A 16,936-nucleotide genomic window follows, 5' to 3' on the forward strand; every position below is an offset into this window, starting at 1 on the left:
AGGCTGTGGCCGGCCGCCCCGTTATCCTTCAAAGAGGAAGAACCCGCTCCCGCCGCCCCACCAGGATCGCGTCCCCGACCGGCTTGGGCACTGGACCCGGCAGCCCGGCTCCGGCCTCCACTTCCTCGGGGCGTGGCCTCACCGCCCCTCTCCAGTAGGCCACGCCCCTCGGCGGCTGAGGAGCGCGCCTTTCTCTGACGTCAGGTCCCGCCCCGGCCCCGCCCCGCGCCCGCCCTCCGCAGCTTGAGCGGCTTCGCCTGAGGCGGCCGTTGGGGAGGCGGCTGAGGCTGCTGAGGCGGCGGCGGTGACCGGGGCTGCGGTGGCCGACCCTGCGGACGGCGGTCGGCTGTCTGTCTGTTCCGTCCCGGAGCGGCGGGCGATGGTGCGGCGGAGCGCTCGGACGCGGGCGGCGCGGCGGCGGGCATGAGGGAGGATGGAAGGGCAGGACGAGGTGTCGGTGCGGGAGCAGCACTTCCACAGCCAAGTGCGGGATCCACGGTGAGTCGGCCCGCACCCCGCCCCCCGCGTCCCCGCGTCCCCGCGCCCCCGCGTCCCCCGCGCCCGCCGCGGCCGAGCTGCCAGCCGCCCCCCGTGCCCGGCGCCACCGCCCTCCTGGCGCCCCGCGCCCCCGGCCCCGCCGCCCCCATCTCCCGGGCCCGGCCACGCCCCCCGCCCCCTCCCCCCTCCGCCCCGCGCCCCCCGCCTTCAGTGCCCGTTGTGCCCCAACCCCCCGCCCCGCGCCCGGTGCCCCCCCCCGCCCCGCGCCCCCCGCCCTCTGCGCCCGGTGCCGCCCCGCGATCCCCGCCCCCCGCCTTCCGTGCCCGGTGTCCCCTACCCCCCTGGCCCGCGCCCGGTTCCCCCCCTACCCCGCGTCCCCCCGCTCCCCTCCCCCCGCCCCGCGCCCCCTCGCGGAAGCTCAGGTGGGCGCAGTACCCGCGTGGGCCCCTGGGCGCTCTTCTCGTCGCGGGGGGCGGACGCCGGCCCGGCGGACCCGCGAGCGTGCGGTGCCCAGTGGCGGGCCCGGGAGCCGAGCGTGCGCAGCCCGCCCTCCGGCCCCGCTGGCGTTGGCTCAGGATCCTGCGGGTTGGGGGGCGCCCGGCGATGTGGGCCGCGCCCGCCGTGCTCGGGGGCCGCTCCCGGGAGCCGTCGCGCGGGGGGTGCCTGTTCCGACCAGCGCTCGGCCTCGGGCACCGGTGTGTGCGCCTTTCGTCCCGCAGCGCAGCGCGGTGTGCGCGTGTCTGTGTCCCCGTGGCCGCGCGGGGACCGTGTTACGTGCGTGCGTGCGTGCGTGTGTGTGCGCGTGTACTCGTCCCCTCTTCGGACCGACGGCTCCCGCGTTCGGCCCCGCGTTGGGCCCCGCGTTCAGCCGCAGCGCCGGGAGCCGGGGAAGAAGTTCTGCTGCGGAATCGCCGTCCTCGTGTGGCTCTCGGTCTCGGGGACTGAGAACCGCCTTGCCAGGCCCTGGCTTGGAGCGAAGCGCATTCCGCGAGCGACGGCCGTGCGACGGCGGCGCGGGGGCCCGGGCTTGGGGCCTGGGGCGCGCGTGTGCGCCCCTCGCGGGCCGGTGACGGGTTCCGAGCGCTCTGCCCCGGGCGCCGCCGCGGCTCCGTGCACCCCTTCGCCGGCTCAGCGCGTGCCGTGCTCTGGATTTCAGCCGCTGCAGGAAGCGCGTCCTCATACTTTTATTTTCTTACTTTGTTTTGCACAAAAAATTGTATATGCGCTTCCCTGATGATGAACGAATTGGGGTACCTTTTCCTATATCTATGGTCATTTGGGACGCTTTCGTGAAGCGTCTTCAAATCTTTCCCCATTTCAGATTAGTCCTGTAATCTCTTAAATACTGATTTGCAAGTTTTCTTTATGCTTTCCGAATATGGTAATTGCGTCAGGTATATGGTTTGGAGGTTTTTTTTTTTCCATTTTGTGGATGCTTTAACACTCAACGACGTATCTTCTGATGAGAAATCCTTAATTTTCAGAGTTACTTTAACAGAAATTGTTTCATGGTCAGTCCTGGCTCTGTCCTGTTTAAGAACTCTTTGCCCGCTCCAAAATTGGGAGGACATTCTCTGTTTTCTCTAAATGCTTTACTGATTTGCTCTTCTCATTTCGATCTGCAGTTCATCTGGAATTTGTTTTTCGTGTATGTTTTGAGGTAGGAATCTTTATTTTTTCCCCCCACCTGGATGTCCAGTCCCTTTAGCACCATTTACGACCTTTGTCATGACTTAGGTAACTATAATTGTGGGGGTTAATTTTGTAATCCACGCTGTTCCATTGATCTGTTTGCTTTTTGCCTTACTTTTTGATTAATTACGGAGTCTGTCATTTGGATTGAGAAGGGGACTTGCGTTGTAGTAGCCACGAGCTTTATTACCTTTGCTACTCTGGAAACAGCCTAGTTTTGGTGCTCATTTCAAAGTGCCTTAGTTCTGCCACTTGTCACCCCAGCTTTCTCCGAACCAGCACCTCTAGGTGGTGAATGCATCCTCTGCAGAAGCTGTACAGATGCGAACAAGCCCACTGGGTTTCCGGTCTTTGGCATTTTTTTCTCAGATTATTCAGAGGGAATATAAATACTTGAGTTTTCTCTAAGACGTGCTGCCAATACTTTTATTTAGCGATTTTTTGGTTTTGCCCTGTAATGCTGTAAGTTTTACGCTTTTTTCTGATACAACATTCATAGCATGTGATTAACATTTTTAAGTGTACAATTCATTGGCTTTAAGTGCATTCACATCTTGTGCAACCATCCCCACTGCCCATCTCTAGAACTTTGCTGTCCTTCCAAACTGAAACGGCCCTCATGAGTCATTGACTTACCATTCCTTTCTCCGTCCAGCTCTTGGCAACCACCGTTGCACTTTTGTCTCTGTGCATCTGGCTCATGCAGGTATCTCATGTAAGTGGAGTCACACAGTATTTGTCCTTTCGTGTCTGGCTTATTGCATAAGGCTTTCAAGTTGCATGCATCTTGTAGCACGTGTCAGAATTTTTTTCCTTTTTAACGTTAGATGACATTCACTCGTATTGACATAGGACGTTTTGTTTATCCATTCATTCATCACTGGACATTTGGGTTGTTTCCTGGCCTTTGTAAATAGTGCTGCTATGAACATGGGTGTACAAATACCTCTTCAAGACCTTGCTTTCAGTTCTTTTAGATATATGCATACCCAGAGGTGGAATTGGTGGGACCACATAAAAAAATGCTATGTTTAATGTTTTGGGGAGCTGCCATGCTGTTTTCTGTAGTGGCTGTGCTTTTTCACAGTCCCACCAGTGGTGCTCCAGGATTCCAGTTTCTCCACCAACACGTGTTGTTTTCTGTTGTTTTAAAATACAATAGTTATTCTAATGGGTGTGCAGAGGTATCTTATTGTGGCTTTTATTTGCATCTCCCTGATGATTAGTGCTGTTGAGCACTATTTTATGTGCTTCCTGGCCATTTACATTTGTATATCTTCTTTGGAGAAATATCTGTTGAGTCCTTTGCCTGTTTTGAATTGGGTGGTTTTGTTGTTGACTTTCAGGAGTTCTCTATATATTCTGGATATTAATCCCTTATTAAATGTCAGATTTGCAAATATTTTCTCCCATTCTGTGTGTTGCCTTTTTATTCTATTGATAATGTTCTTTGATGTACAAAAGTTGTTAATTTTGATGAGGTTCATTTTATGCATTTTTTTCTTATTTTGCCTGTGCTTTTAGTGTTATATTCAAGAGATCATCACCATGGGGCCCCTGGGTGGCTCAGTCGGTTAAGTGACTGCCTTTGGCTTGAGTCATGATCCCAGAGTTCTGGGATCGAGCCCCACATCAGGCTCCCTGCTCGGCGGGGAGTCTGCTTCTCCCTCTCCCTCTGCCTGCTGCTCTGCCTACTTGTACTCTCCATCTGGCAAATAAATTAAAAAAAAAAAAAAAAAGAGATCATCACCAAATTCAGTTTCATGAAGATGTCTTGCTATGTTTTCTTAGAGCGTTAGAGTTTTAACTCTTACATTTTGGGTCTTTGATCCATTTTGGGTTAATTTTTGTGTATTCTGTGGTGTTTAACTTATAAATACTCATGTAATAATTCTGTTTTGTCTTAAGTATTATGAATATTTATGAATTCTCTGGTCAATTATTTCAGTGATTATGTAGCTAAAATCTGTTAACCAGGTGGTAATGATCTTTTTTCTTTCCTTCTTTTGCTGGCTTTTTTTCCTTTTTCTTTTGAACTTCAGATTCACAGAATTGGATTAATTATAATCCTGGGTTCATACACAAATTTTTCATTGTTTCATGTGTGATCTGCTTTCGATTAACCTGTTTTTAAATAGTATGCACCCACGAACTATTACCCAGGATACCAAAACATTGACTCTAGCTTATTAAATACCCAGCAGGAGAAGTGAAATGTGGACTGTAATTTATATGTCCTTGTTCATTATCCCTGCCATAGCTGCGCAGGACCGCTTGTCTTTTGGTCCGTCTATTCTTTTTTTTTTTTTTTTTTAAAGTAGGCTCCACACCTAGCGGGCTTGAGCTCAGAACCCTGAGATCAAAGCCGGAGTTGAGATCAAGAGCTGGTTGCTTAACTGACTGAGCCACCCAGGCACCCCTGTACTCTATTCTTTGAGTGCATTTACTTAGATGGTATCTTCCAAGTGGTTTTCTTATGTTGATACTACTTTCACTGATACAGCTATTACTCTAAAATGGTCACAGATCAATACATAACAGTACCCCCCAAAATCCTCGTAATACCTTCACTAAATTAATAATAAATCACATTTATTGAGTGCTCACCAGGTATCTCATTTGAGTCCCATAACAAGCACATGAAGTAGGTATTTTGCAGCATGTAGCCAACGTGGCATAGTCAGCATGTGGTGGAACGAGAGTTTGAATCCGGGCAGGCTGATTTCACAGCCTGTACTATATTTATAGTCCTATAAAATTTAAACCTCCACTGTAACAGGGTTATGTGGGATCCAGCTAGGTTGGTTACATAAAATGCTTGTTGTAAGGCTAATGAAAGGATCAGGGAGAACCTATGAAACTAGCTGGCCAGGAATGTTGGGGTCTAGCTGCACAATTTAAATTCTTCCTTATTCTGGCTGTAGCATTGTTGGGAACAGTTCTGGGGTTCACTGGAACTTTTACAACAGTGGAGATTTTAGGATCCCTAATCTACATGGCTTCCTTTGGGCCAAATAGAGTGGGGATATAATGGAGATGCCAGGAATCATCCTCTCTACTTCTTCCGTAGGTGAGTTTACCTGCCTTTTTGTACCAGGGTCTTGCCTTCATCTCCATGGCTCTCTCCATGTGCTGCAGATAAAAACTTTAGCCCTTCCCTCTTGAGAATAGAGGTTGGGCAGAAGATGGGAGCCAATGATCAATCTTGTATCTAATTTTGAAATGCAGTGTCTGGAGGTCTGTAGTCTTTTCTGAGCTTTGTCACTGTTTTCCAGCCAAAGACCATAGGAATATACTTGTAGTTGGCCAAGTTAGGTTGATTGCATGTTGCAGTAAGGGAAAATGCGTACCACCGGGAACTGTGGGGTGTTTCAATAAGAAGACATTTGAAAGGAGCTTTTAAAAATAGGATTTGGGCTTGTGTTGGGTGATTTGGAAAGAATTTAAGGAGATGGGGCTTTGATCTGTATTGGATGCTGTTAGGAAGCAGAGATAATTCTATGATTGAGTATCTTAATCTGATATAGAAGGAAAGAAAATTGGGTGGGGTGAAGTTGAAACTAATTGGAAATGAAGCAAGTCATTCATATAAGCCATGGTGGGGAGATATTTGGTCATTTTTTTAAAAAAAGATTTTATTTATTTATTTGCACCCCTGAAGCGCTCCTGAAGCTGTTGATTTTCAAGAGGAGAATCATCAAGACCTAGCTGTGAGGGGCGCCTGGGTGGCTCAGTGGGTTGAGCCTCTGCCTTCGGCTTGGGTCGTGGTCTCGGGGTCCTGGGATCGAGCCCCACGTCGGGCTCTCTGCACGGTGGGGAGCCTGTTTCCTCCCTCTCTCTCTGCCTGCCTCTCTGCCTACTTGTGGTCTCTGTCTGTCAAATAAATAAATAAAATCTTAAGAAAAAAAAAAAAAAAAGACCTAGCTGTGAGTGCCTCACTCTGTTTGTAGTGACAGCAAAGCCTAGCTTGGTAGCAGCAGGCCAGCTTCCAGATGTCAGGGGCTGCTTTTCTCTTTCTCAGTGTGGTCCATAAAGTCTTGTACGGTATAGTATGGTATAGAATGGTGTAGTAGAGGCAAATCCAATAGCTGACATATATTGATTTTATAACATAGGTGAGCAAAAAGGAATGGGATAGCGGTATAGAAGATGCTTTGTATTTGATTTTGCCAAACTGGGTTCAATGAACTTCCCCTGGTAGGTGGTACAGTAGCCCACAAAGATGTTCACGTGGTACTCTCTGGAACCCTGTATGTCATACATGGCAGAAGGGACTTTGCAGATGTGATTAAGTTAAGGGAGAGATTGTCCTAGATTATCTGGGTGAGTGCAGTGTAATCACAAGCGTCCCTATAAGAGGGAGGTGGGAGAGTCAGAGTCAGAGAAAGAGATGTGACAACGAGCAGGGGGTAGTGTGAAGCACCTTGAAGATAAGGAAAGTGAATAGCCTCCAGAAGCTGGAAAATTCAAGGGAACGGATTCTCCCTAGAGTCCATAGAAGGAATTAGTCTTGCTGACATCTTGGTTTTAGCCCAGTGATACCCATGTTAGGTCTGTGACCTTTAGAACCATGAGGTAGTAAATTTGTGTTAAGCACTGAGTTGCAGAATTGGTTGCAGCAGCCACTCAGAATCCTTCATCAGGAAGGAGGCTTTGACCTTCATTGTTTCCCTTGTGACTCTACCTCACTTCTCTCTAGTTTTGTACTTGGGGTTGAAGGAGACTGAGGAATTTCTAATTGCATGCAAAATTTTTTTCTTTCTTTTTATTCTTTCTGTCTTAAGTAATAGAAGTACATTTCCTGAGAGGTATAAACATTTCAAAGAATGCCATATCATTTCAGCACGATTTCTCGTGTTAGTTTTCCTTTTGTTTCCAAGCTAATTTATACAGTAGGATAGACTATATATTCTCTGAGAGCGCTATGCTTTTGTTTTATTCTGCACGGTATTTGTAGAAGGTAATTGTAGATATTTACTCATGATGATAAGGTTTTGAAGATTACATATAAATATAGTAGTATAGGTTAATTTTCTGAAAACCTTGGTGGTAAGATAATTCAAAGAACATAAAGCATTAAAAGAAAAAACACACGAGGCGATAAAGTTCAGAATTTATCTTTGAAACCCTTGTAAATGTTCTAATACTTGAGATGAAATGATTCAGAAAGGACACACAATAAAGACAATAAATTCTAATTTTACGTATCTCTTGTGTGTTAGAATTTTCAGAATCCCCTTCCCTAGAATTTCATTGGGATCCTTGTAATGCGTTTTGGATTGTTTTGAATAATATGCATTATGAGAAGTATTTCCTCTGTCTCTTTTTCCATCCAGGTGGCTTTCTGATTTTTGGCTCAGAGTTGTTGACTCCTGGGACCAGCTCCTGACTCTCATTCCACTGGCACAGAAGAACTTGTGTGCTGGAGGTGGGAGATGGTTTGGGTGCCTTTTCCCAGTCGCTGGGTGTAGAACCCTAGCTCTGTCTGTGATGACTCTGCGTCAGAGCACTTGTTCTCTTTTATGTTCCTGTTTTCCTTCTGTCCCCACGAATGGTAGTGGGGTACCTTCTGCAGCTCAGATTTGCCTTCCCAAGGTGACGTTGTAGAAACTATTTCTCTGTCGTCCCACTTTACTTGTCTTTGCGTTGCTGACCCATCTCCACCAGGAGTGACTTGAAATTCAGGGATGCCAGAATTTTTTGTTTTTTAAAAAGCTTTGTAGAATTAAATTTGCATGAACTTCAAATTGTGTGAGGGGAACTTGAAGTTGGAGAGGGAATATAATATCATTTTCTTTTCTTTGTTGATGTTTTTGTGGTAGGACTGGTGATAAAACTTGTGTTTCAGTTGTGTAGGCCGTGGATTCTCTAGATAGAATTGTTAAAGTATTCTGATATTTAATTATATCAGTTTTTCACATGCCTTCTTTGGGGCTTAGGCATCAGGAACATTCCACATACCTTTTACTAAATTAATTTTTTTTTTTTTTTTTTTAGAGAGAAAGGGAGAGAGTGTGTGTGGGGGAAGGGCAGAGGCAGAGGGAGAGAAAGAATCTTAAGCAGGATGCCAGCACAGAGCCTGATACAGGACTCGATCTCATGACCCTGAGATCATGACCTGAGACAAGACCAAGAGTCAGACGCTTAACTGAGCCACTTAGGTGCCCCCCACATACTCTTTAATGTACATCTTTTGGCCTTACGAAGTCATTCATCTGACATTAATTTGAGCACCGTAACTAAATATGGAATTTGACAAAAAGTTGACCAACTAGGACTGCAAGCAGGGTTGTTTCACTAGCATACTAATTCATGATTCTGTAGTGATTCTTTGGGATTGATGTATGAGTTTGTTGATATTGCATATTGGAATATCAGATGTATTATTGAGGCCTATACTGTTGTTATTCATAGTATAATATTTTCCTTCAAAACCCCAAATTTTAACTATTTTATTGAGAGCCTGAGCTTTTCCTTATTACACAGCAGTGCTGAAAGCTGAACAAGGAGGTACGTTTGTTGGGTTTGGATTGGGGCAGTGTAGGTTCCAGTCATATCTTCACTATTTACTAGCTGTGTGACATTGGGAAAGTACCTTAGTCTCTTTGGAACCTTCATTTTCTTGTCTATGAAAATAAGGTAAGCACCTTATTATTTTTGGTGCAGTGGTAAATTGGACTGTTTTCTTAATCTCTTGTTGCTGTTTCATTATTAGTGTATAGAATAATGCAGTATTAGTTTTATGAGACTGACGTGCTGCCTACTGCACTAAGGAGGTAGGTGCAGTATTTATTTATTTACTTAAAATTAACATATAATGTATTATTAACCCCAGGGGTACAGGTCTGTGAATCGCCAGGTTTACACACTTCATAGCACTCACCATCGCACACACCCTCCCCAGTGTCCATAACCCAGCCACCCTCTCCCTACCCTCCTCCCCCCGGCAACCCTTAGTTTGTTTTGTGAGATTAAGAGTCTCTTATGGTTTGTCTCCCTCCCAATCCCATTTTGTTTCATTTATTCCTTTCCTATCCCCCAAACCCCCGACGTTGCCTCTCAACTTTCTCATATAAGGGAGATCATATGATAATTGTCTTTCTCTGATTGACTTATTTCGCTCAGCATAATACCCTCTAGTTCTATCCACATCATCGCAAATGGCAAGATTTCATTTCTTTTGATGGCTGCATAGTGTTCCATTGTATATATATATACCACATCTTCTTTATCCATTCATCTGTCAGTGGACATCTAGGTTCCTTCCATAATTTGGCTATCGTGGACATGGCAGGTGCAGTAGAGTTTTAAAAGCGAATGTAAGAATATTGAACCCATGTGCAATCACTGAAATTATGCAATTTATATTTAGTAGTACATATATGTATATATATTTTGTTCTCACCAGAACAGTGGAAATGCTGCACAAAAACTCAACTGTTTTTTTAAAAATTTTATTGAGATGTGATTCACATATCATATAATTCACCCAATTCAGTGGCTTTTAGTATATTTAAGAGTTGTGTAGCCATCACCACAATCTAATCCTAGAATATTTTTATTTATCTCCAGGAGAAACCCTATGCACATTAGCAGTCATTCCCCATTTCCCCCTGAATTCTCTTCCCTCCAGTCCTTGGCAACAGCTAATCTACTTTCTGTATGGATTTGCCCATTCTGGGTATTTCATATAAAGTGAATCACGCAATGTGTGTTTTTTTGGGGTGTCTAGCTTCATTCCGTTAGCATGATGTTTTCAGGATTCATCTGCATTGTAGCATGCATCAATACTTCATTCTTTTTTGTGGCCAAATAATATTTCATTGTATGGATGTGCCACATTATGTTTATTCATTCTTTAGTTGATGGACCTTTAGGTTTTTTCCCACTTTTTGGCTCTTATGAAAAATGCTGCTGTGAACATTGATGTACAAGTTTTTGCTGTGGATGTATATCTTCATTTTTTTTGGATGGAATTGCTGCATTGTTTGATACCTCTGTGTTTAATATTTTGAGGAACTGTCAACTGTTTTCCAAAGTTGGAGCACCATTTCACATTTCTATCTACAAACATTTCAATTTTTCTGCATCCTCTTTAACACTTGTTATAAACTGCCATTTTAATTTTTTAAAAAATATTTTATTTATTTATTTGGCATAGAGAGGGAGAGAGCACAAGCAGGTGGGGTGGCAGGCAAAGGGAGAGGGAGGCAGAGGGAGAGGGAGAAGAAGTAGGCTCCTGCTGAGCAGAGAGCCCAACATGGGGCTTGACTCCAGGACCCTGGGATCATGCATGACCTGAGCCGAAGGCAGACACTTAATTGACTGAGCCACCCAGGCACCCCCCCCCTTTTTTTTTTTTAAGATTTCATTTATTTATTTGACAGAGAGACAGAGGGGGACTACAAGCAGGGGGAGTGGGAGAGGAAGAAGCAGGCTTCCCACCGAGCAGGGATCCCGGGACCCTGGGATAACAACCTGAGCCCAAGGCAGATGCTTAACAACTTAGCCACCCAGGCGAGCCCCCCTTGATTTTTAATTACAGTCATCCTAGTGAGTATGAAGTGTTATCTCATTGTGTATGTGTGTGTTTTAAAGTTTTATTTAAGTAATCTCTACACCCCATGTGGGGCTCGCACTCACAACCCCAAGATCAAGAGTCACTCTCTCTTCTGACTGAGACAACCACCCACCCCTCATTGTGGTCTTGATTTGCACTTCCCTAATGACTAAGGATGTTGAACATCTTCACATCTGTTTATCTGTGTATCTTCTTTGGCAGAATGTCTATTCAGCTTTGTCCTTTTTCAGATTGGGTACTTTTTTGTTCTTCTTACTGAGTTGTAAGAAATCCTCATATATTTTGGACATCATGCCCTTATCAAACATATGACTTGCATATATTTTCTTCTATTTTGTGGGTCATCTTTTCACTTTCTTGATTGCACAACAATAGTTTTTTAATCTTGTTCAAATACAATTCACCTATAAATTTTTTTAATCACTTTTGTATTTAAGTCATATTTTAGAAAGCCTTGCCAGTCAAAGGTCATAAAGACTCTTGTCCTTTTTTCCAAAAATTTTACAATTTTAGCTGTCACATTTATATGTGTGATTCACTTTGAGTTAATTCTTGTGTATGGTAAAGAAAGGGGCATATCTATTTTGGTGAGCTGTCTCTTTAGATCTCTAGCTCACTTTTTAATTGGGTTGTTTTTTGAGTTTTAAGAGTTCCTTCTGTATTTTGGGTTCAACTTCTTTAACTGGCTATGTGTTTTGTACAAATTTCCACCAGCCTGTGGCTTGTCTTATCTTAACCAGTGTCTTTCACAGGGCAGAAGTTTTTAATTATAATCCTGTCCAATTTATTATTATTATTTTTTTATAAACTATGCTTTTCGAGTTGTATCTGAAGAGTCATTGTCAAACCCAGGATCACCGGCATTTCTTGCAGTTTCATGTTTTACATTTAAGACTGATCTATTTTGAGTTAATTTTCATGAAAGTTATAGGGTCTGTGTCTAGATTAATTTTCTTTATATATATATTTTAAATAAATTCAGTTAGCAAACATATATAGTATATCATAATTTTAGATGTAATTTTCAATAGTTCATCAGTTATGTAAAACACAGTGCTCATCACATCACATGCCTTCCTTAATGCCCGTCACCCAGTCACCCCATCCCCCCACTCACCTCCCCTCCTGCAACCCTCAGTTTGTTTCCTATAGTTAAGAGTCTCTCATAGTTTTTCTCCTTCTCTGATGACTTCTCATTCAGTTTTCCCTTCTTTCCCTGTGATCCTTGATGGTGTTTCTTATGTCCCGCATGTGAATGAAACCATATGACAATTGCCTTTCTCTGATTGATTTATTTCTCAGTATAATACCCTCCAGTTCCACCCATGTAGATGTAAATGTTAAGTATTCATCCTAATGGCTAATATTCCTTTGTATGTATATATATCTTATCTATCTATCTATCTATCTAATATCTTCTTTATCCCTTCATCTGTCAGTGGACATCTCCGCTCTTTCCATAGTTTGGCTATTATGGACATTGCTCCTATAAACACTGGGGTGCAGGTGCCCCTTCGGATCACTACGTTTGTATCTTTAGGGTAAATGCCCAGTAGTGCAATTGCTGGGTCGTAGGCTAGCTCTATTTGCAGCTTTTTGAAGAGTCTCTACACTGTTTTCCAAAGTGGCTGTACCAGCTGGCATTTCCACCAACAGAGTAGGAGCGTTTCCCTTTCTCTGCATCCTTACCAACATTTGTTGTTTCCTGACTTGTTAATTTTAGCGATTCTGACTGGTGTGAGGTGGTATCTCATTGTGGTTTTGGTATGTATTTCCTGAGTGTATATGCCGAGTGATTTGGAGCATTTTTTCATGTGTCTGTTGGCCATTTGGATGTCTTCTTTGCAGAAATGTCTGTTCATGTCTTCTGCCCATTTCTTGATTGGATTATTTGTCTTTTGGCTGTTGAGTTTGATAAGTTCTTTATAGATTTTGGATACTAGTCTTTTATCTGATATGTCGTTTGCAAATATCTTCTCCCATTCTGTTGGTTTTTTGGTTTTGTCGACTCTTTCCTTTGCTGTGCAGAAGCCTTTTATCTTGATGAAGTCCCAATAGTTCATTTTTGCCTTTGTTTCCCTTGCCTTTGAAGACATGTCCAGCAAGAATTTGCTGCAGCCGAGGTTGAAGAGGTTGCTGCCTGTGTTCTCCTCCAGGATTTTGATGGATCCCTGTCTCACAGTTAGGTCTTTTAGCCATTTGAGTCTATTTTTGTGTATGGTTTAAAGAAATGGTACAGTTTCATTCTTCTGCAGTGGCTGTGAAATTTCCTCAACACCATTTATTGAAGAGTCTTTGGATATTCTTTCCTACTTTGTCAAAGATTAGTTGACCATAGAGTTGAAGGTTCTTTTCTGGGTTCTTTATTCTGTTCCATTGATCTGTGTGTCTGTTTTTGTGCCAGTACCATACTGTCTTGATGATGACAGCTTTGTAATAGAGCTTGAAGTCTGGAATTGTGAAGCCACCAGGTTTTGTTTCTTTTTCAACATTCCTTTAGCTTTTCAGGTCTTTTCGGTTTCCATACAAATATTAGGAATATTTGTTCCGGTTCTGTGAAAAAGGTTGATGGTATCTTGATAGGGATTGCATTGCTCTGGGTAGTGTAAACATTTTGACGATATTTGTTTTTCCAATCCATGAGCATGGAATGTTTTTTCATTTCTTTGTGTCTTCCTCAACTTCTTTCATGAGTGTTCTATAGTTTTCTGAATACAGATCCTTTGCCTCTTCAGTTAGGTTTTTTTCCTAGGTATCTTATGGTTTTTGGTGCAATTGTAAATGGGATAGACTTCTTAATTTCTCTTTCTTCTGTCTCATTGTTAGTGTATACAAATGGAACTAATTTCTGTGCCTTGATTTTATATCCTGCCAACTCTGCTTAATTCCTATATGAGTTCTAGCAAGTTGGAGTGGAGTCTTTTGGATTTTCCATGTAGAATATCATCTGCAAAGAGTGGGAGTTTGATTTCTTCTTTGCCTATTTGGATGCCTTTGATTTCTTTTTGTTGTCTGGTTGCTGAGGGTAGGACTTCCAGTACTATGTTGAACAGCAGTGGTGAGAGTGGACATTCCTACCGTGTTACTGACTTAGAGGAAAAGCTCTCAGTTTTTCCCCACTGAGAATGATATTCGCTGTGGGTTTTTATGATGTTGATGTATGTTCCCTCTATCCCTACACTGAAGAGTTTTAATCAAGAAAGGATGCTGTACTTTGTCAAATGCTTTTTTTGCATCTCTTGAGAGTATCATATGGTTCTTGTCCTTTTTATTTATGTAGTATATCACATTGATTGATTTGTGGATGTTGAACCACCCTTGCAGCCCAGGAATAAATCCCACTTGGTCATGGTGAATAATCCTTTTAATGTACTATTGGATCCTATTGGCTAGTATTTTGGTGAAAATATTTGCATCCATGTTCATCAGGGATATTGGTCTGTAATTCTCCTTTTTGGTGGGGTCTTTGTCTGGTTTTTGGATCAAGGTAATTGTGGCCTCATAGAAAGAGTTTGAAAGTTTTCATTCCATTTCTATTTTTGAAATAGCTTCAGAAGAATAGGTATTAATTCTTCTGTAAATTGTTTGGTAGAATTCCCCTGGGAAGCCATCTGGCCCTGGCCTTTTGTTTGTTGGGAGATTTTTGATCACTGCTTCAATTTCCTTGCTGGTTATGGATCTGTTCAGGTTTTCTATTTCTTCCTGGTTCAGTTTTGGTAGTTTACATGTATCTAGGAATGCATCCATTTCCTCCAGATCGCCTATTTTGTTGGCATATAGTTGCTCATAATATGTTCTTATAATTGTTTATATTTCTTCGGTGTTGGTTGTGATTTCTCGTCTTTCATTCATGATTTTATGTATTTGTGTCCTTTCTCTTTTCTTTCTGATAAGTCTGGCCAGGGGTTTATCAATCTTATTCATTCTTTAAAAGAACTAGCTCTAGTTTCATTGATCTGTTCTATTGTTCTTTTGGTTTCTAGTTCATTGATTTCTACTCGAATCTTTATTATTTCTCGCCTCCTGCTTGGTTTAGGCTTTATTTGCTGTTCTTTCTCCAGCTCCTTTAGGTGTAAGAGTCACTTGTGTGTTTGAGACTTTTCTAATTTTTTGAGAAAGGCTTGTATTGTTATGTACTTCCCTCTTAGGACTGCCTTGGCTGAATCCCAAAGTTTTTGAACAGTTGTGTTTTCATTTTCATTTGTTTCCATAAATTTTTAAAATTCTTTAATTTCCTGGTTGCCCCATTCATTGGTAGGATGCTCTTTAACCTCCGTGTATTTCAGTTCTTTCCAAATTTCCTCTTGTGAATGAGTTCAAGTTTCATAACATTGTGATCTGAAAATATGCAGGGGATAATCCCAGTCTTTTTGTACTGGTTGAGACCTGATTTGTATCCCAGTACGTGATCTATTCTGGAGAAGGTTCCATGTGCACTTGAAAAGAATGTGTATTCTGTTGCTTTATGATGGAATGCTCTGTATATATCTGTGAAGTCCATTTGGTCTAGGGTGTCATTCAAAGCCCTTGTTTCCACGTTGGTCTTCTGCTCAGATGATCTGTGCATTGCTGTGAGTGGGCTGTTGAAGTGTCCCCTACTATTACTGTATTATTATCAGTGTGTTGCTTTAATTTGGTTATGAATTGGTTTATATCATTGGCTGCTCCCAAATTAGGCACATGAAAATATTTATAATCATTAGATCTTCTTGTTGGATAGACCCTTTATTATGATAATAATGTCCCTCTTCATTCCTTACTACAGTTTTGGTTTAAAATCTAATTTGTCTAATGTGAGGATTGCTACCCCAGCTTTCTTTTGAGGTCCATTGGCATGATGAATGGTTCTCCACCTCCTTACTTTCAATGTGGAGGTGTCTTTAGGTCTACAATGAGTCTCTTGTAGACAGCATATGGATGGGTCTTGCCCTTTTTTTTTTTTTTTTAAATCCATTCTGATGCCCTGTGTCTTTTGATTGGAGCATTTAGCCCATTTACATTCAGAGTCAGTATAGAAAGATGAATTTAGTGCCACTGTATTACCTGTAAAGTTTCTGTTTCTGTAGATTGTTTCTGTTTCTTTCTGATCTGTGTTACGTGTGGGCTCTCTCTTTGCGTACAGGATCCCCTTTAATATTTCTTGCAGGGCTGGTTTAGTGTCCCAAATACTTTTAATTTCTGTTTGTACTGGAAACTCTTTATCTCTCCTTCCATTCTGAATGACAGCCTTGCTGAATAAAGTATTCTTGGCTGCATAGTTTTCTCATTTAGTACCTGAATATATCATGTCAGCCCTTTCTGGCTTGCCAGATCTCTGTGGGTAGGTCTGCTGCCAGCCTAATGTTTCTACCCCTGTAGGTTAAGATCCCCTTGACTTGAGCTGCTTTCAGGATTTTTCTTTTTATCTCTGAAATTTGCAAGCTTCACTATTATGTTGGGATGTTTTTTTTTTTATTATTGATTTTTGAGAGTGGTCCAGTCTACCTCGTGGACTTGAATGCCTGTTTCCTTCCCCAGATTAGAGAATTTCTCAGCTATGATTTGCTCAAATATACCTTCTGTCCCTTTCTCTCTTTTTTCTTCTTCAGGGACACCAATAATTCTAATATTGTTTCACTTTATGGTATTGCTGGCCTTCCCCCCCACTGATACTTGCTCTCTCACTCTCAAATAAATAAAATCTTTTTTTATTTTAAGATTTTATTTATTTATTTGACAGAGAGAGAGACACAGTGAGAGAGGGAACACAAGCATGGGGAGTGGGAGAGGGAAGAGCAGGCTTCCCACCAAGAAGGGAGCCTGATGTGGGGCTCAATCCCAGGACCCTGGGATCATGACCTGAGCCAAAGGCAGACGCTTAATGACTGAGCCACCCAGGCATCCCTAAATAAAATCTTAAAAAAACATATCAACCACAACCCAAGTGAAATACACATTAGAGAAATCTGAGGAGGTCGGAAACCAAAAAAGAAAAGAAAAAGAAAAAGTGGGGAAAAAGAATATAATCTCCCAGGTGGACAAAACAGGGTGATCTTCTTGGTCCTGGGGGTATTTGGTCTGTTAGAAAGCACTAACTCCCAAAGTTGTAAAGAAAGCATAGCTTATATCTGTACAAAAATAAAATTGAATACAGTGAAGGGAAGCCAAAAATGAAGACTATATCTA

At 42.8% G+C, this 16,936-nt stretch overlaps 1 protein-coding gene across 1 annotated transcript in view; it reads left to right on the forward strand.

Moving 5' to 3' along the window:
• Window positions 1–255: 255 nt before the first annotated feature.
• The window catches only part of LOC308337881 (ankyrin repeat domain-containing protein 26-like), a 147,167-nt gene continuing 130,486 nt past the window's right edge, over window positions 256–16,936 (forward strand). The window contains exon 1 of the mRNA XM_080831426.1: window positions 256–498. Coding sequence (XP_080687552.1) covers window positions 424–498 — 75 coding nt within the window. The 5' untranslated portion in view covers window positions 256–423. The remainder of the gene's footprint in view (window positions 499–16,936) is intronic.

The sequence above is a fragment of the Martes martes genome (genome assembly GCF_963455335.1).
Source record: "Martes martes genome assembly, contig: scaffold_57, whole genome shotgun sequence".
Lineage (NCBI taxonomy): Eukaryota > Metazoa > Chordata > Mammalia > Carnivora > Mustelidae > Martes > Martes martes.